The sequence below is a fragment of the Somniosus microcephalus genome, chromosome 9, assembly GCF_052327205.1.
Source record: "Somniosus microcephalus isolate GS21.2 chromosome 9, FLI_Smic_1.0, whole genome shotgun sequence".
NCBI lineage: Eukaryota > Metazoa > Chordata > Chondrichthyes > Squaliformes > Somniosidae > Somniosus > Somniosus microcephalus.
In genome coordinates, this window is record NC_140995.1 from 178,142,270 (window position 1) to 178,169,900 (window position 27,631).

Below are 27,631 nucleotides of genomic sequence, written 5' to 3' on the forward strand. Positions count from 1 at the left end.
TTCTAAATAATTCTCAAGTCAGTGTAAATTTGACAATTGAGGAGTAAAGCGACAAGGGAACAAAGCCAGTAAGGAGATTATGCAGATATGGAGGGGAGGTCAGGGAAATTCAAAATAGTACCAGTACAACTTTATTTTATCCAATATACTACATAGATATATACGTGTAAGGGGCAATTTCATGATCCAGCACTCCGAGGGGAGGGGAGCTCGTAGGTAATGCAGCCTCAGAAATCACAGGTGTGCATTCATTTTAGCGACTGGAGAATGACATGCGTGCCTGAAATTTCCCCGGATACACTCCTAACGAGCACTGGATCCTACTTGGAGCCCCAGATAGCAGAACACCCAACATATTCAATATAGGACAACACAATAGTACAAGGTGAGGAATCTTGTAGCTTTGAAGGTGAAATTTTTATCAGTTTTTCAAATGTGTGACATATTTCCCATCCCCTTTTCCATACAGAACTTAGATTTTCTGGTTTGTATTATATTAATGCCAGTGTTAAACTGTTTAAAATAAATGGGTTTAAGTTGGCATTAACTTAACAGCAATCGGGAAATCTAGGCTACTATGCATGAACAACAGGGAGAGGAATACAGATGTGCATTGCACCTGACGATTTTGTGGTTTATCATTTCATGTTTTGGATTGACACCAGCACACAATTTCAACTGAGATTCATTTGGATTGAAAATCAATTGTCTTCCAAAATAAAATAAAATTATATTCGCGACCTGAATTGATATTTGTAAGCATCAGATTTTTGTACACAACACATAGAATATTAAAATTTATGTGACACTTTTTTCTATTCAATTTTAAACAGTACTTCATAACAGTTAAACATACTTTAGTCTTTGTGTTGGCACTGCTTTTTGCCCACATCTATAACGAGCTGTTAATCTCATTTACCAAATGTATCATCTTAATATTAAAAGCCCATCAACGTGTTTAAATGTCAGACTTCTAATAAAGACAAACTGGAAGAATACAAGTGCACAGTATAGAGTATAAGGGACAGCGTTCTCACGCACTGACCTGGTTCTTCTCACTGACAGAACAGAAAACACTCAGGAGGATTCTAATAATAGTCGCATGATTATAACGAGTAGCAATGTGCAAACATGTGTCACCCATCTGCAAAAAGAGAAACACTTCAACTCCAAGCCAGGCTGAATATAAACCAACAAAAGTACTGAAGACAAGCAAGGCTCCTTTTTAAAAAAAAAAAAAAAAAATTCTTCTGAATATCAAAAAATATAAAAGAGCAGACCCTCACTTACACTGTTCTTAATGTCAGGTCTGGACCCTCCCAGCAGTAGCACACGAGAACTCTGGGAATGGCCATTCTGACAGGCCAAGTGGAGGGCTATGTTACCTGCCTTAGGGGAGACATAAGCGGCAAGACTGAAGAGTTACTAAACAATGTAATCTTGTGCTAAGAAGATCATCAGTTTGTTTAACCTTGAGAGGATTTCATGCTGATTTCCCTACATGTTGAGTTATTAATCTCAGCCAAGTGGCAGAGGGCAGACACTTCCCTTCAGGTAAGGAGGGGAAACTGCACTGTACCCTAACCTGCTCCAACAATTTATAAAGTGGGACAGACAGGACCCCGTTAACAGGTCAATTCACTTGACCTGCTGGCTATAGGTGTAAGCGGCTTATGGAGACCACGCAGAGGAAAGGAAGAAAAAAAATACGTTTCTGTTTTCCACTGCAATATATTCTAAAATATATCATACTTTTAAAATGTTGATTTCAGAGAACAAAGAGACCACACCGCCTTAAGAGTAGAACTGAAAAAAAACATACAGAACTGTATCGCTTCAGCGACAGTGTTCAGAATATACAGAAACAAAGACACATGGGAAGACATGGTATTAAAATGCTTCTCCAGTCCTTGGCAGTTTACCAGATTATTACATGATTATTATAAACTAAATGGTACAATTTTAAAGGGGGTGCAGGAACAGAGAGGCCTGGGGGTGTATGTACACAAATCTTTGAAAGTGCCAGAACAAGTCGAGAAGGCTGTAAAAAAAAGGCATAGAGTACAAAAGCAAGGAAGTTATGCTAAACCTTTATAAAACACTGGTTAGGCCTCAAGCTGGTGTATTGTGGTCAATTGTGGGCACCAAACTTGAGGAAAGATGACAAGGCCTTAGAGAAGGTGCAGAGGAGTTTTACTAGAATGGTACCAGGGACTTCAGTTATGTGGAGAGACTAGAGAAGCTGGGATTTTTCTCCTTAGAGCAAAGAAGGTTAAGGGGAGATTTGCTAGAGGTGTTCAAAATCATGAAGGGTTTTGATAGAGTAATTAAAGAGAAACTGTTTCCAGTGGCAGACAGGTCGGTAACCAGGGGACACAGATTTAAGGTAATTGGCAAAAGAACCAGAGGCGACATGAGGAAATATTTTTTTATGCAGAAAATTGTTATGATGTGGAATGCACTGCCTGAAAGGGTGGTGGAAGCAGATTCAACAATAACTTTCAAAAGGGAATTGGATAAATACGTGAAGAGGAAAAATTTGCAGGGCTATGGGGAAAGAGTGGGGAAGTGGGACTAGTTGGATAGCTCTTTGAGAGGTGGAGAGGTTTAGGGAGGGAATTCCAGAGCTTAGGGCCAAGGCAGCTGAAAGCACGGCTACCAATGGTTGAGCGATTAAAATTGGGAATGTGCAAGAGGCCAGAATTGGAGGAGCGCAGAGATCTCGAGGGCTTGTAGGAGGTCACAGAGATACGGAGGGGCGAGGCCATGGAGGGATTTGAAAACAAGGATGAGGATTTTAAAATTGAGGTGTTGTCGGACCGGAAGCCAATGTAGGTCAGCGAGCACAATGGTGATGGGTGAACAAAACTTGGAGAGACCCAACACTTCATAATTCACGACGTCACAAAGCTGGGTGGGCGTGTGTGCTGTGAGGAGGATGCCGAGAAACTCCAGTATGATTTGGACAGGTTGGGTGATTGGGCAGAAGCATGGCAGATGCAATATAACGTGGATAAATGTGAGGTTATCCACTTTGGTGTCAAAAACAGGAAGGCAGATTATTATCTGAATGGCAATAGATTGGGAGAAGGGGAAGTGCAAAGAGACCTGGGTGTCCTTGTGCACCAGTCGCTGAAAGTAAGCATGCAGGTGCAGCAGGTGGTTAAGAAGGCAAATGGTATGTTGGCCTTCGTAGCGAGAGGGTTTGAGTACAGGAACAAGGATGTCTTGCTGCAGTTGTACAGGGCCTTGGTGAGACCACACCTTGAGTATTGTGTGCAGTTTTGGTCGCCTTATCTGAGGAAGGATGTTCTTGCCATGGAAGGAGTGCAGCGAAGATTCACCAGGCTGATACCTGGGATGGCAGGAATGACGTATGAGGAGAGATTGGGTCGATTGGACTTGTACTCGCTGGAGTTTAGAAGAATGAGAGGGGATCTCATTGAAACTTATAAAATTCTAACCGGACTAGATGCAGGAAGGATGTTCCCGATGGTCGGGGAGTCCAGAACCAGGGGTCACAGTCTAGGATAAGGGGTAAGCCATTTAGGACAGAGATGAGGAGGAATTTCTTCACCCAGAGAGTGGGGAACCTGTGGAATTCTCTACCAAAGGCGGCAGTAGAGGCCAATTCATTAAATATATTCAAGAAGGAGTTGGATATATTTCTTAAGGCTAAAGGGATCAAGGGATACGGGGAGAAGGCAGGGACAGGGTACTGAATTTGGATGATCAGCCATGATCTCATTGAATGGCGGAGCAGGCTCGAGGGGCCGAATGGCCTACTCCTGCTCCTATCTTCTATGTTTCTATGTGTAGTTCACAAACAAGCTGAATTGTGCATCTACGAAAAATGTGGAAACCACCCAAGTCTTACAGATACTGTAATTGAAGTTTTCTAGTAAATAAGTCGACTGATTAGAAAATCTCTGCTTCTTAACAATTACTATTACAAGGTATTGGCCCAGAATTTGCGGCCCCGAAGTACACGTCGCACAAGGATCTCGCAATCCTGTGTCGAGAACTTCGGGTTTTCCAGCCTTCAATTCAAATCACGAACTGTAGTGGAAATTCCCTTGTGTGAACTGCTGTGACGTCAACAGGCTGTCCGAGGAGCCAATCCAAAGGTAGAATTCTCACAAACAGCGAACAAGAAAGTGAGTAAACTCTTAAAATTCTAACTTTTTAATATAGTTAGAGAGAGCAAAAGAAAGATTGGGGCTCTCACATGGGGAAATGGCAAACCTAAAATAAGAATGACAAACTTTAAAAAAAAGTTAATGAAAATATTTTTGAAAAGTTTCTTAAAATTTTTATTTTTTTTATTAAAATGGACAAATTTCACACTGCACAAAATTAAAATTAGTTTTCCAGGCCCTTAACATTTGTTTAGCTGTAATAATGCTGTCAAAACCCCAGTTACACCTAATCCCTTTGGGTCTAACTTTTAGTGGGGAATTTAGCAGCGTACTTACTGCGGAAGAGCTGAAGTTTCTGTCAGCTTCCCTTATTGCCGGCTTTGTGGGTGGTGGGCGCACAGCGCAGCCTGTGTCGGAGCTGTCAATGACTGACCACAACTTCAGGATTTCCACATGCGCATGCGCCAAATCCCGAAGTTACGGTCAGTTTCAAAGGTGGAATGACAGCGAATGCTCCCAGTTCGCCGTCATTCCGACCGCAAATTCCAGGCCTAAACTTTTCACAGCAGGGAACACTTCCTGGGACATGTACTCGTGGTGTGGAAATTTTCCTTTTAGCCCAGGTTCTTGTGCAAACGCATAAACAATACATCTCTGAAAATGAGCCCTGTTGTGAAAATATGTTAGGTATTTTTTAAATTCATTCTTGGGATGTGGGTGTCGCTGGCAAGGCCAGCATTTATTGCCCATCCCTAATTGCCCTTAAGAAGGTGGTGGTGAGCCACCTTCTTGAACTGCTGCAGTCCGTGTGGTGAAGGTACTCTCACAGTGCTGTTAGGGAGGGAGTTCCAGGATTTTGACCCAGCGACGATGAAGGATCGGCGATATATTTCTAAGTCAGGATGATGTGTGACTTGGAGGGGAACTTGGAAGTGATGGTGTTCCCATGCGCCGACTGCCCTTGTCCTTCTAGGTGGTAGAGGTCGTGGGTTTGATTCAACTGTACATTGGGAAAATTTAGTTGCAAGAACCACGAGGCACGACAGTTTAAACAGATAAATCCAACCATTGCCATTTCATTGTTAAAAGGTGGCAAGTTTTTTTAATTACCCCCTGTAAAATGTCTAGGGGGTACTTTTGACTTTGGGCAATGGTGTAAAACTGGCGATATCGGATCAGCCGCCCGTTACACATCTCTCCCAATTTTCATTTCCATTGAAGTCATGTGGCTAATCTGCTATCGCCCAAAGTGTTCAATACAATCCATTACACCGATCAATGGACTTTTTAAATTCAGAAAAATAAAAATGACCCAAGAAATCAAGCCTTCTTTCTAACCTGATTCTTTGCATGGACGTTTGCTCCTGCCTTGACCAGGAGTTTGACAGACTGACTGAATCCGTGCCAACAGGCTTCGTGCAGAGCAGTGTTACCATCCTGAGACGCAAACAAGATTCACAGAAAAGGATTTAGTAGAAGCTTCACTGAAGAGGCAGAGCAATTACAAAGTAATATGCTGATGTCAAACACATTTCACAGCTAAAGTGATCCTAATAATATTATTTTTAAAGAAATACAGATGATTACATGAAAGCCAATAGTTGTTAATTTTCGTTTTTTTTAATATTCATTCTTGGGGTGTGGGTATTGCTGACAAGGCATTTATTGCCTATCTTTTGTTGCCGAGAGGTTGATGGCGAGTCATTTTCTTACCCGATTGCAGTCTGTGTGGTGAAGGTGCTCCCACAATGCTGGTAGGGAGTGCCAGGATTTTGACCCAGCGACGATGTAGGCATGGCATTTATGTGGCGGGTCCAGTTGAGTTTCTGGTCAATGTGGACCCCCAGGATGCTGATAGTGGGGGACCGTTTGATGGTAATTCCATTGAATGTCAAGGGGAGGTGATTAGGCTCTCTCTTGTTCGAGGTGGTCATTGCCTGGCACTTGTGTGTCGTGAATATTACTTTATTTGAAAAGAAATATTGCTCGTCAATTTTGTGGAATTGTGGGATTTTTTTGCACTTGGTGTCAGCATCAAGTACTCCCAGCTCAGGCACAGCGTGGTCAGCTGCAAAGTAAAGCTCCCTCTGCTCTACTCAACTTCAGAATGGTACCCTCCACTATACCACGTGACATATCCATTCCCCACACCAACTACCATCCTCATGCCCTTTCTGAGGGAGACTCAATTTAGTGTCAGTTACTGGTGGATTATGTGCTATAAACTCATATTCAGTGAGAGTCGGGTCCAGACTGGCCAATCTCATTTTACACAAAACTCCTACAGCTCCCAGATATAAAGAGGGTGAAAGTCATCTTGGACGAATTGTGGAAAATTGGGAAGAGGGTAAAATGGGCTACCGATCCGATATCGCCCATTTTCACAACCGCCCAAAACATTTCACCCCAAAGAGACAGGAAGACTTTCATCTCATCATTACGGGCTGGATTAAAATCAAGATTCCAGAGATGAAACGGCACTGCATTTTTTTTTTAAGAATGAGACTACAAACATTTACATATATTTTATGAAGTAATGATATGTATTCCTCACCTTGTCCTGCCGGTCTAGAGAACACCCCTCAAGAATGAGTGCTGAGATAACCTCAGTATTACCCACAACAGCTGCCCGATGCAGAGCTGTTTGATCACTCTGTCACAGAGAAGCAGAAAGGTAAAATAAGGAATGAATTAGCGTAAGTAAGAGAACAGATCAGAGCTTGAATACTTACTTGACATTTAGGAAACTGGATAAATCCCACTGTTGTGCCCAGACTATCTAACAGACAACCCAATGAAATTGTCCACCACATTATTTAATTTTCCATTTAATGTGGTGCTGTTTACCGTTCATGAATTTCTATGAACACATTTGCTCCTCCAGACTCACAAGGAATTTTTAAAATGTAATTATTCCGGGCCTCTACTGGCAATGCCTGCCGCCAGGTTGTATTGGTGGGCCAGGCACAGGGCACAGCTGCCATGATTGCCAATTAAGATCGTATCGGGTCCGCAACGACCTCATCAGATCCCGACATTTAAATATTTACGAGGCCCCTGCCTGCTTGGGGTGGGTACTGCTGGACACCCTGCTGTTAAAATGGCAGCGGATGCGAACCCGTCAGAACGTGTTAAGTGCCCGACCGCTATTTAACTTCGAGTACTCCATTCCTGCCATGTGGGCAGGGTTAAAATCAGGGCCTTAAGGTTTACCATCGTCTCACTTCAAATACTTCTGAAACAGTTTGTTGTTAAATGCTAAAATGTACAGCCGGGCATAAAGTCCCAATCACCAGGAACTAAAACTTGTCAAATGGATTGCTTTATTGTTACATTGATATTTAAAATGATCACAAAAGTCAGAGGGCTGCCGCAAACACTTCAGATCTATTTCAAATGGCCAGGAGGAACAAAATTGACATTAATGCGAAAAGACTTGCAATGAAAATGAAAGGCCAAAAAAAAGACTTGTAGAGAACTATTCCACAGAACAATTGGGATTTTATGATTTCAACCTCTACAGATTCAACAAAGGACCATTTCACCTCTCCCGACCCCTCCACTGTCTCTAAATTGTCAGACTGCTTGACCGATATCCAGTACTGGATGAGCAGAATTTCCTCCAACTAAATATTGGGAAGACCGAAGCCATTGTCTTCAGTCCCTGCCACAAACTCCGCTCCCTAGCCACCGACTCCACCCCTCTCCCTGGCAACTGTTTGAGGCTGAACCAGTCTGTTTGCAACCTTGGTGTAGTATTTGACCCGAGATGAGCTTCCGACCACCCCCTCTTTTTTTTTGGGTGCACGGCCCGAAAAGCCGGTGCCGGGCTGCATGGGACCGGCAGAGAGCTCCGTGGCCATGCCGCTTAGAGGGAATGTTGCCGACCACATACTCGCACCGTCACTAAGACCTCCTATTTCCATCTCCGTAACATCGTCCGACTGATATAAGAAGAAAAGGCTGTTGTGCAATACAGAAATTGCTGAAAGTTATGCTGTATTTAAGAGAAATAATGGACCAGATTCTGCTGTAGCAGGGCATTGAATGGCATCTGCCATTAGTTAGACTTGCCCGTGCACATTTAGGTTTTTACATTTTTTGCGTGGCAAGTTGCTGGAAGTGCGAGCTGATAACCGGGCACCTGGGACCTGAGTGAACAGGGCTAGCAACTGTGCATCTCCTTAACCAGTAAGATTGAAGGATTGAGAAATAAACAGCGCAAGGACCGAGAAGGAAGTGTAAATTAGAATGGGTGAATTCAATGCCAAATCAGGTACAGAATGAGAAACAAAGAGAGGGAAGGAAAGATTGGATTAAGAGAGGGAGAAAAAAAGACAAAGGAAAAGTTTAAAAAAAAGTTTTTAAATTTGACATTTTTAAAATCTCCAACAATTAATACCTGAGGAATGAGACTCCACTCTTGTAATAGTTCATTTTCAGTGCCTGGGAGGCTGCTTGGCAGTAATCAACAATTATCATGTTATTAAAGGATACTTGTGCTTGAAATGTCAAGACTTAACTTCCTGTGGTGAATTTAGTTCGTATCTACAGCGCAAATGCAGCAATTTCATATCATTCAATGTATTTCAATGGCGAGGCAGACAGCGAGATGCCGTTTTCGCGAAGCTAACGGCGGAGCGACGCATCCCGGACAGCAACTTTTGGGGTATTGGCATTTAACCGTGCCTGAAGTTGCTGTACCATTTATGCATAATGGCGAACACCATTAGCCTCACCGTTATTTTGGCCCAATCATTTCCCACTACAGGTAGACTATCCTTTATCCGCACTTCTGAAAACTGAAAACCTCTGAAAATCGAAAGTTTTTTTGTGGAGTGTAAGTCGTGCGCACGACATAACCCGAGTGGCGCCAAACATGACCCGACGCGGCCGATGCTTTTCTGACCTGATTTGCGGGCCAGCTTAGCGTAGGAGTCAGCCAATATCCGGCTTTCCCACAAGTGGCGGCGGCAGTCGAGCCCCAGACCCCCGCTAAGTCAAGGAATTCAGATACGGAGCAGGGGGAGCTGTAAACAGACTGGGAGTGGCAGCACAGAGAAGCAGGAAGGGGAATGAGACATGGAACAGTCGCAAGAGGTAGCCTGAACTTTTAAAATTTATATTAAACACAAATACTAATTACCAAATTAATTTAATGTTCAGAGTTTCCCAGTCTGAAATAATACCTTCTGAAATCCGAAAATTTCCGAAAACCAAAGCACAGCTGGTCCCAAGGTTTTCGGATAAGGGATAGTCAACCTGTATTCTTAAGACGCTGCAGTTTGTAAGCCATGTTTCATTTGATGTAAATGCTGCGTGTGTAAAAATGCTGGAGACACAGTAGATAACTTTACCTTGTCTGAAATAAACTAGCTCTCCCCCACTCAATTATTTGCCCTGTATTTTATTGCCTATTCAGCTTTGAGTGGGATGGGTGATATAAATTGATGGAAATGTGACTAAGCCTCAGATTTCTGGCCTAAAGTCAATATTCTACCTGGTTGAAACAGGCTGTGCATTTATTGTCAGGTGGACAATGCCACCCTTTATATTTATGAGGTAGTTTCACTTAAATAACAATGTACTTTATCCTTTATTTCAGCATTAAAATTCAGCTGCCTGCTGGAATCCTGTCCCACACGAAGACTTGCTTGCCCACTACTCTTGTCCTTGCTAACCTACACTGGCTCCTTGTCTCCCAATACATTCAATTTAAAATCTTCATCCTTGCCTTTAATCCCTGTAACCTCCTCCAGCCCTACTTCCCCTCCCACACCCTTCTGGTTCTGGCCTTTTGTACAAACCCCCGCCCCCCCCCCTTCCCCTTCGCTCTACCATTGGTGGCAGAGTCCTCAGCCATCTACTCTCCGGAACTACCTCCTTAACTCCCTCCACCTCTCGACTTCTTTATCCACCTTTAAAAACCTTCTCAAGCCTCACCTTTTCAACTAAGTTTTCCCTCCAATTCTCTCCCTCCTTGGCTCAGGGTCAGTTCCCTTATATATTTGTGAAGCAACTTGAGACCCTCTCTTTTTACTTTAAAGGTGCTGCATAAAGGCAAGTTGTTGTTTATTTTAGTAGCTTGCCTCAGTTGCTAGCACAATTGCCTCCTGGTCAGAAGGCTGTAGGGTGAAGCATTACTCCAGGGTCTGGACACAAAATCTAGGCTGACGCTCTAGTACTGAGCAGGTGCTACATTGTCAGCGGTGCTATCCTGTAGATCACACATTAAACCAAGGTCTTGTCTGCCTTTTCAGGTAGACCTTAAAACTAAAATAGGAAGGCATAGGACTGGCACTCGAATGAGATTTAAAATGGGCCACAGAGCCTTTTTCAATCAAATCTATCTTATCTTTAAAAATCCTCCTGAAGGTATAGGAAGACTCATGAAGTGGAATGCACTGTATGAGCAATATGCCGCATGTCTTTACGTAACCCTTGATTTAAATTATGACGTGATAGTGTCTCACAATATGAATGAATTTTCATTTCAGCAGCAAAGGCACAGATCAGCAAGCTGAGGTGTAAAGCATGTACACTGGAATAATTTGGTTCAGTAATGCAATAATGATGTAACAAGCAGGCCTCACATCAATCAGAACAGAATGCACGGCAGATGTATTTGCAGAACATAAATTTCTAACCCCCTGATCTTTTAGTTCTTTTATAGCCTTCCTCCAAGAGCTTTTATCTCTTCCTTCTGTCCATCACCATAGCAATAATATTCTGTACTGTGTGAATGCTCATCGGCCAATCAGAAATAGGACTGGAGTGCCAATAAGGTTGTGTGTGATTGGTTAGCGGAGGGAAAGCCTTGCAAACAGGGGTTACGTGTTCCACAGAACTGGATCCAATTGGTTCAAAATCACAGAAATCCCAATTTAGGCCACTGGAGGTCATTCTTCAGCTAACCTTGAGACCTCTGAATCAGTCAAAAGAAACATTTCACAACAGTAGGAATGTCAAATATTGGTCTTCAATTCATCGTGTCAATTTTAAGGGTACTGGGACAATAGGTGCCATTGTAAAACTTTAACAGAATATGCAAAGAAATTTGAATACAAGCACTACCTTTAAGGCTGTCTTCAAGAAGTCACATCCTGATTCAAAGGGGAAGGAGGAGATGAAAGTAGGCTAAGTGGGTCCTGAGCAAGGATTTACAAATGCAGGATGAACAAGATGGTTAATAGTCCTTCCTTGCATTGTGTCAGCTTGGCTTAGTTTGTAGCATCCCCACCTCTGAGTTATAAAGTTGTGGGTTTCAGCTCCATCTAGGTTGACACTCCAGTGCAGTTCCAAATACAGATTAGCTTGCTGTTTGTGGGATGTTGCTAGAGCAGACTGGCCTACATAACAATACTACCTGTATTTCAAAACTAATTCATTACATGAAGCACTCTGAGATGTTGAGGCAAAAGTTCCACATGTGTAGTTAAGCAACCATGGTCAACAAATGAGGTAAAAGACAGTATAAAGCTAAATGAAAAGGCTCACACAAATGCAAGAAGAAGTGGAAAGCCAGCAGACTGGGAAGTATATAAGGCAACAAAGGGATACAAAGAAAGTAATAAGATGCAAAAAGGATTATGAAAAAAAATTGCAAGGGATATCAAAGCTAATATATTTATTTTTAAAACTGTTACTAAGAGAATGAGAGTGGTAAAGGGGAATGTGGGCCCATTAAAGACAGATCCAGGCAAGACTATAATGAATAATAAGGAAATGGCAGACTTGTTAAATAAGTATCTGTTTCACACGAAGAGGACAAAGTACTAGTGGTACAAGGGAACCTAAAAATAAGTCAAGGGGAGGAACTTAGTGGATTTAATATAAGTAAGTAAATGGTAATGGAGAAAATAATGGACTTAAGACACACAAATCTCCAACCCAGAGTATTAAAAGAAATAGGTGAGGAAATTGAGGATGCATTTGTTATAAATTTCTAAAACTCTCTAGATTCAGGAATTGTGCCTTTGGATTGGAAAATTGAAAATGTCACTTCATTATTTAAGAAAGGAGGGAGGAAAAAAAACAAGTAACTACAGACCTGTCAGTTTAACATCAATTGTGGAGAGGTTACTGGAATCTATTATCAGAAACAGACAAAAGAGCTGATCGAAGAGAGTCAGCATGGATTTATGAAAGATAGGTCATAATCTGACTAATCTAGTTGAATTTTTTGAGGAGATCACTTGCATGGTGGATAGGGGAGTATCTATGGATGTTGTCAATATGGACTTCCAGAAGGTATTTGATAAGGTTCCGCACAAGAGATTATTAGAAACAATGAGAGCACATGGAAATGGAGATAATCTTGTGACATGGGTCGGAAACTGGTTGGGAGGTAGGGGATAGAGAGGAGGGATAAAAGATTTGTTCTCTGATTGGTGGGAAGTGACAAGTGGTGTTCCCTGGGATCTGTACTGGGGCCTCAGCTTTTCTTCTTCTTAGGCAGTCCCTCGGAACCGAAGATGACTTGCTTCCACATTAAAAATGAGTTCTCAGGTGACTGATGAGTCCAATGCGGGACCTACAGTCTCTGCCACAGGTGAGGCAGACGGAGGTTGAAGGGGTGGGTGGGTGGGGTGCTTGGGTTGACGTGGCAGCTTTTCACCATATATATTAATGACGTGGATGAAGGAATAGAGAATTGTATACCCAGGTATGCAAATGACACTCCGTTAGGAAGCACAGTAAAATGTGTGGATGGGAGCAGGAAGTTACATTGAGACATAGGCAGACGAATTGAGTGGACAAAATTATGTTTGGAGCTCAATGTGGGAAAGCAAGAGGTCATCCACTTTGGATCTGAGATAGACAAATCGGAATATTTTCTTAATGGTGAGAGACTAGGAGCTGTGGAGGAGCAAGGGTTTAGGTGTCCGTGTACACAAATCACTAAAAGCTAGTGAACAGATACAAGGCGGCTAATGGCATGTTGGCCTTTATCTCAGGAGGGTTAGAATGCAAAAGTGAGGAAGTGATGCTTCAGAGCCTTGATTTAGCTCCATTTGAAGCACTGTGTTCAATTTGGGCACAGAATATCAGGACAGATATTTTGGCCTTGGAATGGGGTGCAGCGCAGATTCGCCAGGGTGGTACCATCACTGCTTAAAGGGTTAAATTATGAGAACAGGTTGCATTAACTTGGCTTGTATTTCCCTTGAACTTAGAAGGTTGAGGTGTGATGTAATCAAGGTGTTTAAAATGATAAAGGGATTTGATCGGGTACATATGAAGAAACTATTTCCTCTAGGGGGGGAATCCAGAACAAGAAGATCTAATCTTAAAATTAGAGCAAGACCATTTAAGAATGAAATCAGGAGGGACTTTTTCCACATAAGGATCGTGGACATCTCAAACTTGCTCCCCCGAAAGGTTGTGGATGCTGGGTCAGAGGTATATAAAAGTCAATCACTATGGTGACTATTTATCAATTACAAATTATAGGCTAGTTTTCATTCCAACTGAGGGCTTCTAAGGAGTTTCCGCTGGAGCAGCCTGCAGGGTCTGGTAGCCTAGAGGTTATGGTACTGGACAACCCAGCCCTCAGGAGTTAATATCGAACTATGGCAAATTGTGAAATCGAGTCCAATAAATGAAAGCTGCCATATTATTGTAAAACTTCAACTGGTTCACTAATGTCTTTCAGGGAAGGCACCAACCCCTACCCTATCTGGTAGGCACGTGACTCCAATGCCCTCAGGGCAACTAGGCATACTACCTGGTCAGTGTTGCCCACCCCCTCAAGAGCAAGTCTTAAAAAATGGAAACATAGGGAAATCTTACTGCATGAAGTAAAAAGGCCATAAAACCAGATGTTTTGCAGTGCAATATCCTCCCTATTATTCACCCAAGTTGAGTATTAATTTTATTTTTCCATGTAAAATTCTGCATTCTTAAACCTTACACCAAAATGGTAACATATGAGGAAAAATGTGTATTTACAAAAAATTTTAATTTTAAGGAGTCAAGGAAATATTATTGGGACAAATTCATTATGTTCTACATTTGGAGTTAAGTAGCAATATTAAACTTAATGTCTTATTTAGAAAGGCTGGAAGATACTCTGAACCCTTTGACTAAAAAGATTCCAATATTATCCTAGTTTCAACTATTTATGATGCAACACATGATTATTTCCCGAAATCCCATCAATCCCTCTCCAAAATAAACTTTGCTGTGAGACGTGTGAAATGCGAGGCAAGAAACAAGTAAATCTGATGAGAAGTGGTCTAGTCATTTTTGACTTACATCATCCTGGATGTCCAGATCACAACTTGCTTTCAGCAGGACTCGTACGACGTCAATGTGGCCCTTGTATGCAGCCAAATGCAGTGCAGTACGTCCATGCTGAAAAAGTCAAGCATGCAACAATGAGGAATGGTTAACCAAATAAAGCTTCACTTAATCGCTCTCATAATAATAATAATAATAATAATAATAATAATCAACTTTATTGTCATTGTTAGTGCACAAGTGCAGTACAACGAAATGTAGGCTTGCGGCTCCTGAGAGTGTACATTCAGATTAAGACATTTAAACATTCAACATACATTTGGCTTGTAATACATTAACATAAACATAACCATAATAAAGTGCATTGGCAGATGTGCAGGCTTTAGAGTTTATTTGTGGAGTTCAGTAGATTCAGAGTTCAGACCCTCTCGCAACTTGTACAATTACAAACCCCTCCCTGCACAGTCAACACAGATGTACCTCAAGATTCGACTCTTAGCTTCCTTTTTTTCCTCTTCTACATGCTGTCCCTTGGTTTCATTACACATACTTTAAATACCTACTTTTTAAGAATCATAATACAACAGGAGGTAATCAGCGAAGTTTACAGCACAGCGGGCGGCTATTCAGATCATTGTGTCTGTGCCAGCTCTCTAAAAGAACTATCCGTTATGCCTCATTCCCCTACCCCGTACCTGTCCCCTTTCAAATCTTTATTTTTCAAATATGCGTTTTTAAAAGCTTTCTGGATTCTACTTCCACCAATGTTTCTGGTAGGGTATTCCATGTCGTAATTACCACTGCGTAAAAAAAAATCCTAATTTCTCCTCTCTTTCCTTTGGTGATTATCATAAATGTATGACCTCTAGCTACCAACTCACTAACCAGTGAAAATTACCTCCTTAAATTTCTTCCTAATTTTGAACGCCTCTATCTGATCTCCTCTTAACCTTCTCTATTCTACTGAAAAGCCAATTTCAGTAGTCTCTCCTCATAACTAAAGCCTCTCATCCATGGTACCGTCCCTTCTGTACTCTCTCCATGGCCTTGACTTCCTTCCTAAAGTAAGGCTCCCAAAAGTGTGGCCTAACCAATGATTTGTGTAAGCTTACCACTTTACTTTTGTACTTTAATGCTCCTATTTATAGAATAAGGATCCTGTGTAGAAGTTGTTAGGTGCAAGTTATCATTTTAAAATATTCATTCATGGATGTTCAAATCAACTGAAATACTGACAGTACAATAGAGCTCTAATGCTCTGAATTGCAGAATTCAGACTCACGTCCACCATACCCCCATATGAGGAGTTCCAATCTCAGACATGTATTTTGAGGAGGCAGTGAGGGAAGTCAGACACTTCTCCATAGAGATGGAGATATCACCAGGCCCACTCTTGTACACAGCCCAGTGACCAGTTACAGAGGTTTTAGTGAGAGAGTGGTCTGTCTGCACATCCTTTCAACTAGACATGTTGTGTGAGCTAGAAAGATTTGAGAGAAAGAATAACCCATAAATATTCAAAATACATGTTCAATTATCCAAACCCAAAATTTCAGTCATTATTGTTAACCGTGTCACTAACATTGTATTTGATGCACAACCGGTTGTTCACTGTCAGATTCGGCACCACCATTGTGCCTCCCTCTCTTACTCAGAATATTAGATTCGGCCCCTCAAGCCTGCTCCGCTATTCAATATGATGGCTGATCTTCTACCTCATCTCCACTTTCCTGCACTATCCCCATATCCCTTGATTCCCTTAATATCCAAAAATCTATCGCTCCCTATTTTGAATATACTCAATGACTGAGCATCCACAGCCCTCTGGGGTAGAGAATTCCAAAGATTCACCACCCTCTGAGTGAAAAAATTTCTCCTCATCTCAGTCCTAAATGGCCGACCCCTTATTCTGAGACTGCGACCCCTGGTTCTAGACTCCCCAGACAGGGGAAACATCTTCCCTGCATCTACCCTGTCAAGCCTGTAAGAATTTTGTATGTTTCAATGAGATCACCTCTCATTCTTCTAAACTCTAGAGAATATAAGCCCAATCTGCTCAGTCTCTCCTCATAGGACAATCCCCCCCATCCCAGGAATCAGTCTGGTGAACCTTTGTTGCACTCCCTCTATGGCAAGTATATCCTTCCTTAGGTAAGGAGACCAAAACTGTACACAATACTCCAGGTGTGGTCTCACCAGGACCCTATATAATTGCAGTAAAACGTCTTTACTCTTATCCTCAAATCCTCTTGTAATAAAGGCCAACATACCATTTGCTTTCCTAGTTGCTTGCTGTACCTGCATGTTAACTTTCAGTGATTCGTGCACAAGGACACCCAGGTCCCTCTGAACACCAACATTTCTCAATCTCTCACCATTTAAAAAATACTCTGCTTTACTATTTTTCCTACCAAAGTGGATAACTTCACATTTCTCCACATTATATTCCATTTGCCATGTTCTTGCCCACCCACTTAGCCTGTCTGTATCCCCTTGAAGCCTCTTTGCATCCTCCTCACAACTTACATTCCCACCCAGCTTTGGGACAGAAGGGCACAGGGTGGGAATTCGAGGTCAGGGTATAATGGGCGCGTGTGCAGTGAGTGTGCAGTAAGGAGTAGATTGTGTGTGGGGATGTAAGGCTGCAGGAGATTTCTGGGGAAAGATGGGGCGATGGAGCGATTTTAAAGCAAGAGTGAGGATCGTAAGACTTGGATACAGGGAGCAGTGAAGTGTTGAGAGTTGAGGTGATGCAGACATGGAATAGGACAACGCATCTTGTGTGTAATTGTCGCAATGCGTTGAGTCCACACTCTCTGAACATTTTCCATGGACATCTCATTTCCAAAATCTACAAATTCTGCCCAAGGAGCTCATCAGCCGAGCCATTATTCTATAGCACAGAACCAGGCCATTCGACGCAACCAGTCCATGCCGGCGATTATGCGCTACTTGAGCCTCTTCCCATTCTCCCTCATCCAACTATCAGCATAACCCTCCATTCCCTTCCCCCTCATATGTTTATCTCGCTGTCCCTTAAATTTATCTATACTATTTGCCTCAACTACTCCCTGTGGTAGCGAGTTCTCTCTGGATAAAGAAGTTTCTTCATCCAAATTCTCCCACTACTCCAGCGTTATCATAGAGGGCAAGAACAACTCCAGACATCTATTCTGAACAACAAACTGCGTCTTCCAATCCTCTTCCTCTGCTCCACCCCACCCCTTCTCCAGCTCCAACTCCGAATGTAAGGAGCTCATGGATTTATTCATCTAAAAAATCAAGACCATCAAATCAGTTGCCTCAGCCACCTCCTCTTCCACCCAAATCCTCCAATCCTCCTCATGTCCTTTCCTCAAATCCATATTGTTGCACAGCATCCATCCCTAGCCCCTCACCAAGCTCATCTCTTTCACGAAACCCCTTCCCAACGTAACTTCCCATTGGACAACTACCCATCCATCCCTGTTGATAGATCCTCACACCTCGGGCTCTGTCCGTCTGCTGTTGTTAACCCCAAAAGAACACTTTCAATCCCTTTGTCCATTTCTGTTTATATCCTCCCCTTCCTCCCTAAAATCCTTGATTGGGTCATTATAAGCACTAGATGAATGGCCATCTCTCCCATCATTCCCCCTTTGAATCCCCTTTATCCAGTATCTGCCCTGCCCCTGCACAAAGGATGTCCCAGTGAAAGTGACCAACAATAACCTGTGTGTCTGCAACAGTGTTCTACTATCCCTTCTCGCACCCCTCGACTTTTCCTCTGTGTTCAACACTGTTGACTACTTCAGTCATCCTCCACTGTCTCTCCTCCGTGGTCACCTCCATGGCAGTGTCCTGGTTTGGTTCTACTTTGGTTCATCGCAACAAGGTCAGCAATTCTTTTGTAATAGCGTCGCCTCCCGTCAAGGCCCTCTTCACTGGACTCACGTTCTGACCATCACAAATTGGAACCCATACAAAGCTCTGCTACATGCATCCTGTTCTACACTTGGCCCCATTCCCATCGCCCGTCCTCGCAGACCTTCACTGGCTCCCTATCCTCACAACACAGTAAAAAGTTTTACAAAATATTTAAAGCACAGGAACAGGCCATTCGGACCAACAGGTCCATGCCAGTGTTTATGCTCCACACGAGCCTCCTCCCATCCTTCGTCATCTAACTCCATTAACATAGCCTTCTATTCTTTTCTCCCTCATGCAGTTATCTAGCTTCCCCTTAAATGCATCTATATTATTCGCTTCAACCACTCCCTGTGGTAGCGAGTTCCACATTCTAAATACTCTCTGGGTAAAGAAGTTTCTCCTGAATTGCCGATTTGCTTTATTAGTGACTATCTTATATTTATGGCCCCCAGTTCTGATCTCACCCGCAAGTGGAAACATTTTCTCCATGTTTACCCTATCAAACCCTTTCATCATCTTAAAGATCTCCATCAGGTCACCCCGCAATCTTCTTTTTTCTAGAGAAAAGGGCCCCAGCCTGTTCAATCTTTCCTGATGCGCATAATCTCTCAGTTCTGGTATCATTCTATTGATTGCAATATCCTTGTCTTTATCTACAATCCCTCTGTGGCCCTGCTCCTTCCTAGCTTTGCAGCCTCCTTTAACCTCATGTTCCTGCATACGCCCTCTGCTCTTCCAACTCTGGCCTTCTCTGCATCTTCCCTTCCTCTGCTCCTACCTTCAGCTGCAGAGCCTTCATCCATCTAAGTCCCATACTCTGACACATTCTCCCTAGACCCCTCCACTTTGATAACTTTCTTCAAAAGCCTCCTCAAAACCGACCTCTTTCATCATGCCTTTGGTCATTACCTCTAGCCCTTCTCCCATCACTGTTTGATGTATGGTTCATTTCACCTCTCTGAAGCCTTGGGATATTTAATTACATGAAAGGTGCTTTCTAAGTGCAAGTTGTGGCTATTAACAGCAATCATCATCATCCCAGCACGGTGGCATAGTGGTTAGCACTGTTGCCTCACAGCGCCAGGGACCCGGGTTCGAATCCGGCCTCGGGTGACTGTCTGTGTGGAGTTTGCACATTCTCCCCATGTTTGCGTGGGTTTCCTCCGGGTGCTCCGGTTTCCTCCCACAGTCCAAAGATGTGCGGGTTAGGTTGATTGGCTATGATAAATTGACCCTTAGTGTTAGGGGGATTAAATACGTGGGGTTACGGGGATAGGGTGGGATATGTGTTGGTGTAGGGGTTACGGGGATCGGGTGGGATATGTGTCGGTGCAGGCTCCATGGGCCGAAATGGCCTCTATCTGCACTGTGGGGTTTCTGTGATTCTGTGATTCTGAACAGTCTCTTCGAGTACACCATAAGCAAGTGTTTTCACTGTACGCAAATGTGTACATGTTTTTCGCTTTGGTATGCCAAATCAGTAGTTGTAGTATGAAGTTATGCTGCAACACCAGATTTGCCACTTCAAGAGATCTTGCCAGTCCCAGCTCCAGCTCCTAACCTACACTGTTGCTCCAGGCTGGGAGCAGAGTCAGTGCCAAGGGCTGCATGCTGGAATTCCTGAGCTTTCAACAGTTTTTGCTAGATCAGGTATTGCCACCCACAGTGAACAACAGACAGTTCGCGCCTGGAACAAAGCAACTATTAAAGAGCCCCAATAACTAACTTTAAAGGGGGTTGTCTATAATACTAGTGCAATTACCTACTAGTGTGATTTCGTACACAATCATTACTTTTAGCTACCCAAAAATCAGATCGCTTTTACGTGAACAGCATTACTTTTAAAGAGCTGCATTCTTTATTGAAAAGTGTTTGGCAAATATTTATTCTGTGTCTGCCAAACATTGCAAGTTTGCAACATGTTGCAACTCAACAGTTCATCACCACCTCAATTTCAAAATTCTCATCCATGTTTTCAAATCCCTCCATGGCCTCGCCCCTCCCTATCTCTGTAATCTCCTTCAGCCCCACAACCCACCGAGGTATCTGCGCTCTTCTAATTCTGCCCTCTTGAGCATCCCTTGCCTAGGCCCTAAGCTCTGGAATTCCCTGCCTAAACCTCTCCGCCTGTTTCCTCCATTAAGTTGCTTCTTAAAACCTATCTGTTTGACCGAGCTTTTGGTCACCTACCCTAATTTCTCCTTATGTGGCTCGGTGTCAAATTTTTTGTCTTATAATACTCCCCTGAAGCGCCTTGGGCTGTTTTACTATGTTAAAGGCACTACATAAATACAAGCTGTTGTTGTTGTTGAGGCTCCGATCACAATTATTCAATCCTCCTTAAATATGGAAATTGTGCTGTTGGAGTGGAGCGTGCCAATGTAGCAGCTTTGTTATTCCTGCTGTAAATTCTAGCGAATCTTCACCATACCCTTTCTGTAGCTCTCGCATTCTTTCTATAAGCTGGATGCAGTACGCCAGTTGTGGCCTAACCAATGTCTTGTACAGAATCAGCATAATTTCTTTACGGTTATATTCAATGCCTCTATGTATAAGACCCAGAAGGTAATTTCTCTTCTTATGATTTTTTTTACCTGCAGTCCCACCTTCAGAAGATCTGTGTGTCTGTACTCTAGATCCTGCTGTTTCTCCGTTCTGTTTAGAATCTTACCGTGCAGATTATATGTCCCTACGCGGTTTCTTTCTCCAAAATATACTACTTCACAATTTCTCTGCTAAACTGGCTAAGAATATTACAAAGCTGGTAGAAAATTACGTAACAAGTTCCACTGTTGCCAGCATGCGTGAGCCAAGTTGCCAAGTAATTACAGATCACATCGTCCCATCTGACTGTAAGTGCTAAACTTAACACTGACAGATCCCTGAGGGCTGCAGGGCTCAAAAATACTTCAACTTTCCACACCCCATCACTTTTGTTTAACAGAAAATTGAAGTACAAAAGAAAACTTGTTCCCAGTAACCCCTGTGGCAACATTTAATAAAAGGAATCATAACCTCAAGAAACCCACAAGGACTATTCTCTGAAAATATTAGTTCCAGAGATAACCTTTAGATTCTGTAAGTAAACAGCTCTATAAAGTTGCTGTACTTTCCACATTTATTGCATACATAACTGGCAGAAGATGACTTCCTTGTACCATATATCTATATATATATATAAAAAACAGTATGTCTGTCTGTCTTTCTGTCTCTCTGTCCGGCTATACAATCAAAAGTTATAGAGCGTACCTACACATATGTTATATATCAAAAGAAAGCTTATCATTAGGGGACTCTTGTAGGCGTATATACTTTTTCGTCACACAAAAATTGTTTGCACAGTGTACAAAAAACGTTCAAAAATACTCAAAAATCCACTCATTAGCGCTTGACCAATCCTACCTCTCATTAGCGTTGAGTGACGTGCTGCTTGACCAATCCTACAGTTCACTCACCTGATGGTTGACCAATCGGTGCGTCACAGGCGGGACCTAATGCTCCAGTCTCCCTAAACTTTGCCGCCATTTTTTTCATCCCCACAGGGACACCACCAGCCAAACAAACCCCCACATTCCGACTCCGGCAGCGGCAGGTGAGTTTCCACGCAGCGGGCGGGTCATCGGCAGCAGCCGACCGTCAACCGCGCCACCCACGGGGGAGCTCCATCCCCACAGCAACCCTCACATTGCGGCTCCCGATCCCGCTCCTGCCCCGCCGCACCGGCAGGTAAGTTGGGCTCACTCGGACTGTGCCTTGCAACCGCTCGGCCCGACACACACAGCGGTCGGGGGAGCGGCAGCGGCCGCCCGTCAGCCGCGCGATCCGCGAGAGAGCTAAGCTCAGGTCTGTCTCCGCCCGACAGCCCGGCTGCGCCTCAAGCGCTAGGCCCTGCACGGCCACTATCAGAAGGGGAGGGGGGGAGGTGAGGGGAGGGGAAGGGGAGGAGGGGGAGGGAGGGAGGCAGGGAGAGGACAGCACAGGGAGAGGGGGAGGGGGACAGGGAGAGGGGGGAGAGGGACAGAGAGAGGGGACACACAGGGGCACGGAGACCGCGCGGCCCAAAATTGCCCTGGCAACGCCGGGCTCCCCTGCTAGTACTCTCATATAAACACAATCACACTGAACACAACCATCCCTATTTTTCAGGCAGGTTAATTACTTTCTTTTCATTGCAACTTTCAAGGCAATAAACCAAAGCAGCCCTAACCGTCAAACAGCAAGATTGAAATTTCCCCAAGTTCCGGTCAGCTGTCCCACCAGTCACCATAGGAACAAGAATAGGCCATTCAGCCCCTTGAGCCTGTTCCACCGTTCAATGAAATCATGTCTGATCTGTATCTCAACCCCAGTCACCTGCCGTGGCTCCAGATCATAAGAACATAAGAAATAGAAGCAGCAGTAGGCCATTCGGCCCTTTGAGGCTGCTCCACCATTCAATAAGTATCCAAAAATCTATCGATCTCTGTCCTGAACATACACAACGACTGAGCGTCTGCAGCTCTCTGGGCTAGAGAATTCCAAAGATTCACAAACCTTTGAGTGAAGAAATACAGAATATAGAATACAGAAACAGAAATTCTTATACCCTTGTCTAACAAAAATCTATCGATCTCAGATTTAAAATGATTAATTGAGCTAGCATCTACTGCTTGTTGTGGGAGAGAGTTCCACACGTCTACCACCCTTTGCGTGAAGAAGTCTTTCCTAACTTCACTCCTGAATGGCCTGGCTCTGATGTTAAGGTTATGTCCCCTTGTCCTAGACTCCCCCACCAGCGGAAAAGGTTTCTCTCTATTTACCCAATCAATTCCTTTCAAAATCCTAATATCCCTCAATCAAGTCACCCTTAACCTTCTATTTTCCAGGGAATACAAGCCTAGTTTATGTAATCTCTCCTCAATGTAACCCTTGGAGCCCTGGTAACATGCTGTCTCCAGCGCTGGGAAATGTTATTTAACATATTGGAGAGAAGGGAGCAGGGGATGGGCAGTGTGGAAAGGGCAGCAGGAGACCAGGACTGTAGAGTGTAGAATAAAATAGACACCTTTACTTGCAGTAGGGAGTATTTGTATAGAAAGTTCTCCCACAGGTAGCCTTTCAACATCCTTTTAGTTATGCTTCCTTCAAAACAAAAGGAAACTTGTAAGAAGGGGGATTAGGATTGATCTTTTTAGCTCCGTGCTTGTCGACTTGATTCACGTTGTAGCTGTGACTCACTCGGTATTTCACTCCCATTTACTGTGTGCCAAGCTAGTGTTGCCAACACTCCAGGGTTGTCCTGGAGTCTCCAGGAATTGAAGATTAATCTCCTGGACACTGCGGTGAGCAGCCCAGGAGAAAGATCATAGGGCCAATGTTCGTTAAGCTGCGCAGCGGTCTGGAGGTCCCGTGCAGGCCGTTTGCTGGCTTTACAACGGCTTTGCATGCGCAGAAATTTGATTGGGCTGCGCAGCCCGTTAAAGGGGCCGCGCACCCTAAAAGAAATTATAAGGAACATTGCATAGGGCCATTAAAAATTGTGTTTTTCCCCCATTTTCTTTGACCACTTTTATTTATTAGTTATGAAAATATTGGAGATTGGAAAAATATTGTTTGACTGGGCGGGGCGGGAGGTCATGTGATGAAACCTCAAGTAACATGTCCAACTGGAGTTGGCAACTCGACTCCGACTGCGGGTTGACTCGTGTACTTGCAACGCTGTTGCCAACCACAGAGCCCAGCCAGAGCTTCGCAAGTACGGTTTTCAAAAACAGTGGTCAACCTGCACCCAGACCACAGTGGGCAGGAGCCAAACATAGGATGAGCCCCAGCCACAGCACAAGTGTAGTCGGCAAGTGCCAAACTAAAAAAGAAAATGATTTCTTACATGTTTCTTTTCATTTTAAAGCAAGCGTAACTGAAAAGTTAAAGTAAGTGTTACCATATGAAGCGCTCTCCTATCTTCAATCCTCAGGGTTTTATACTCTTGTATAAGATGACTGCCCCGGCCTGACTTTAAGTCCCAAACAGTGGCATAAATGTGTTGTACTGGTACATATATATAGTAATTAGCACAGCTCAACATTTAATTGAGATGTCTTGTTAACACTGTATTTCAACAGTCCAAGTTCAATACTAAGGCATGGCAAATACAACTTGTATTGATTCTCTGGGTCTTGAGGCCTACATCTATCTGCTCTGAGAACAAATCAGCTTGATACAAAAGAATGGGCACACATGACTGGTGGGTTTGTACTTACACATTCAACACCACAAACGCTATACACAGAACCGTATCTGTATCTTGAAACACCTAATGAGGACCCTGCTCAGGAGCTTAAGGAAACAGGTTGTTACGGCATCAGTGAACAGAGGCTCTTTCATAAGTGCTTGGAGGCAAGCCACCGTTCTGTTTCAGGTACCCTACCAAAAGAATGTCTGGTGTCCAAGCAACGTGGCAAAGTCTAGAGTGAATTCATATTTCTTTATAAAGCTTTCCAGGCCTCTGTTGTTTCAAGTTGAGCTTTGGCATTCACAGCTGCTTCAATGGTGAGTGCAGCCTCCGCTGAAACAGGGTTTCAAGAACTTTTTACATAAATGTGAGCACAAGAACTTTTATCCTTTAATCAATGCAAAAGGCCCTTTTCGCTAATGCAATGCTGTAGTTAGTGCTGTTAGTCTGATTCTTACTGGGTTCCATTTGAAATTAGCTTTATGATAATTAACATTCATTATTCTCCTTTCATGCCCCGGCGATTGGAGACCAGAATTCTGGCCTCTGAATACTGGGCTGATATCCAGTAGGGTACTCGCATCCAATTGGAGCAGAATGGCGACCCCCCGCCATCGTATCTAGCCGGACCTCCGGGTAGGGGGGGCCGTGAGTCAGGCTAACGACCTGTCTGCATTAAAAGGGGTCTTTGTTACAGACACAACCCAGAGCACAATCTGCTGGATGTAAAAGCACTGGGAGAAAGGGGTTTCATCATGTGCCTCTAGGCACAGAAGAGAAAGAAGCAGCATCTAATTTCATAAAGAAAGAGGTTTCTGCTACTACAGATAAACTGAAGCCTAAAAACCTGGCTGGTTGCAGTAACTGTTTAACTGTCCTTAACACTATTTTCTCTCATCTTAGTAGTAGTCAGATTAATTCCCTAGTGCACACAAAGTGGACAACTGACTCACATCTGGCATTGTACTGTACATGTCAGATCTGTATACAAATGTATTGTAAACTGAAAAAGTCATGGGTCATATCCTCTCCTCCAAACGTCACTGTCTCTTAGGCAGCGTACAGCACACAACAGTTTTTTCCACTTTATATGGTGCATCTCCTGAGTGATCCCAACATTTAAAAGATGTCCTGAAAATGTTCAATGTACACCATGCGCTTTATTACTTACTTTACCTGTCTTGTTATACTGGAGCTCTTCTGGGGTGTATGTAGGGGTGGGAGAGCAAAGTTGTCATTAGCCAGGATTTGATTGCATAAAAATGGTAAATTCAGCCTTCCCCCTGGTTCAAATGGGTGATGCAATATAAAAAGAGTGAATATAGCCATGAAAATTTGCCATCATCTATAGCTACTAATGTTTGGCACTGTGTATATCTTGCATATCTAGAAGTTTTTTCTACTTTTAGCCAACAAGAAAATATTACACAATGTCACACAGTACATAATATCCAGTTGTATCAGGGACAGATACTGTCATCCTGGAGAGAGGAAGATTCTAACGTACCACAAGATCCAAAGAGCAACAATTTACCACCCAGTCACATTGTTGCGTGACTGCAGACTGTACATATATAGAGATGTAGACAATAGCAAAATACTGCGGATGCTGGAAATCTGAAATAACAACAGAAAACGCTGGAAATACTCAGCAGGCCAGGCAACATCCGTGGAGAGAGAAATCTGATGAAGGGGCCCAGACCTGAAACGTTAACTCTGTCTCTCTCTCCACGGATGCTGCCTGGCCTGCTGAGTATTTCCAGCATTTTCTGTTGTTATTAGAGATGTAGACAACTAGCCACAATTCCATGGTCTACATCAACCAAAAGGAGTACAATACCAAGAAGTTCAGATTATTTCACATGGAAGGTATGATTCTTGATCATTTGAGTCAAATTCACCCACTGGTTTTCCTCATCAGTGCTTTCGTTATTCTGCAATGTTCTCTTAAGTTTGAGAGCTCAGGTCCTTCCATGGCAAATTGTGGACTTGAATTCAATAAATCTGGTAATTTGTGGGCTGGCACCAGAAAAATGACCATAAAAGCTACCAGGTTGTTGTTAAAATCCAACTGATTCACTAATTTCCTTTAGTCAAGGAAACCGGCTACCTCTGGACTCCAGTCCCACTTGGTTGACTCTAACGGTCTCTGCAGTGGTCTTCCAGTTTCAACTTTCAAGGAAGTTGAGGGCGTGACAAGGTATTGGTGACAAGGGAGTCCAGGCTGTAGAGTCCGTGTCAGGCAACTTGTGAAGATAAAATTAATGATGCAGTGCCACATTTTGGGGTTTTTGCACTTGATATTTTCAGGGTTACAGCATTACTGGGCATTCTTGTATGCAGATCTCTTGTTCCTCACAAGCCACAGTAAATGTTTTTCTGCCCAATATCTAGGTAATTAATAGTGAGATCCTAACAGGGAATTCTTACTCAGTACACCAGCTACTGGAATGTAGGCATACCATCACATAGCTCTCTTCTCTTTGAAAGTACACTGAATATACACTCTTACCAGACTCAGACTCGGGCTCTGAACCAACAGGTGGTTTTATTTATACAAGACAGATGAATGAGCAGCAAAAATATACTTTTCTCAACTCTCCTCACTACATAAAATAATAAAAGGCACTACTCACTTTCTCTCTAAACACAGACTTTAAACAGAAGTTTACTTGCTGTAGCCTCAATCAGGCCTACCTCCATGGCTGGTTTGGCCCAAAACTTTAAAACACACAGCTCTTAGGCTGTTGGCAATAAGAGTGAAACACCGACTGTAGACTGCTATATGCTGCAGTAGAAAAACTCTGGCCACTGAACTGCCAAAGAGGGCTACAGCTAATCACTGACCCTGTCTCCTTCTCAAAGATCTCAGACGCAGCTGTTAATCAAAGCCACTACCCCAGGGTGATGTCTGATTATTTGTCCTGCGTCAAGGTGGCATGGGACCACCTCTGCAGCTATACTGAAACAAAAGGCAGTCAGTGGTTGCATCTCACATAATTACATTAGATCAAACAGCCATTCATCAATATTGAAAGGATAGCTAACCTTTGGCAGTGGCAAAGATGTTTGCAATGAATGTGATGGCCAATCAATACTTTAGAAGGTGGGTAGGCTTTTTTCATTGCTA

The 27,631-nt window shown here is 43.2% G+C and overlaps 1 protein-coding gene across 9 annotated transcripts in view; it reads right to left on the reverse strand.

Annotated features, from left to right (window-relative positions):
- The window catches only part of ankrd6b (ankyrin repeat domain 6b), a 272,030-nt gene that overhangs the window by 26,326 nt on the left and 218,073 nt on the right, over nucleotides 1-27,631 (reverse strand). For 7 of the 9 annotated variants that reach the window (XM_085997631.1, XM_085997625.1, XM_085997627.1 and 4 more), the window contains 5 exons: nucleotides 14,397-14,495; nucleotides 6,694-6,792; nucleotides 5,478-5,576; nucleotides 1,291-1,389; nucleotides 1,046-1,144 (listed from right to left, as the gene is read on the reverse strand). In XM_085997631.1, coding sequence (XP_085853757.1) covers nucleotides 1,046-1,144; nucleotides 1,291-1,389; nucleotides 5,478-5,576; nucleotides 6,694-6,792; nucleotides 14,397-14,495 — 495 coding nt within the window. Of the gene's footprint in view, nucleotides 1-1,045; nucleotides 1,145-1,290; nucleotides 1,390-5,477; nucleotides 5,577-6,693; nucleotides 6,793-14,396; nucleotides 14,496-15,663; nucleotides 15,862-27,631 lie in introns of all 9 variants that reach the window. The other 2 variants (XM_085997630.1, XM_085997629.1) reach the window with 2 other exon arrangements.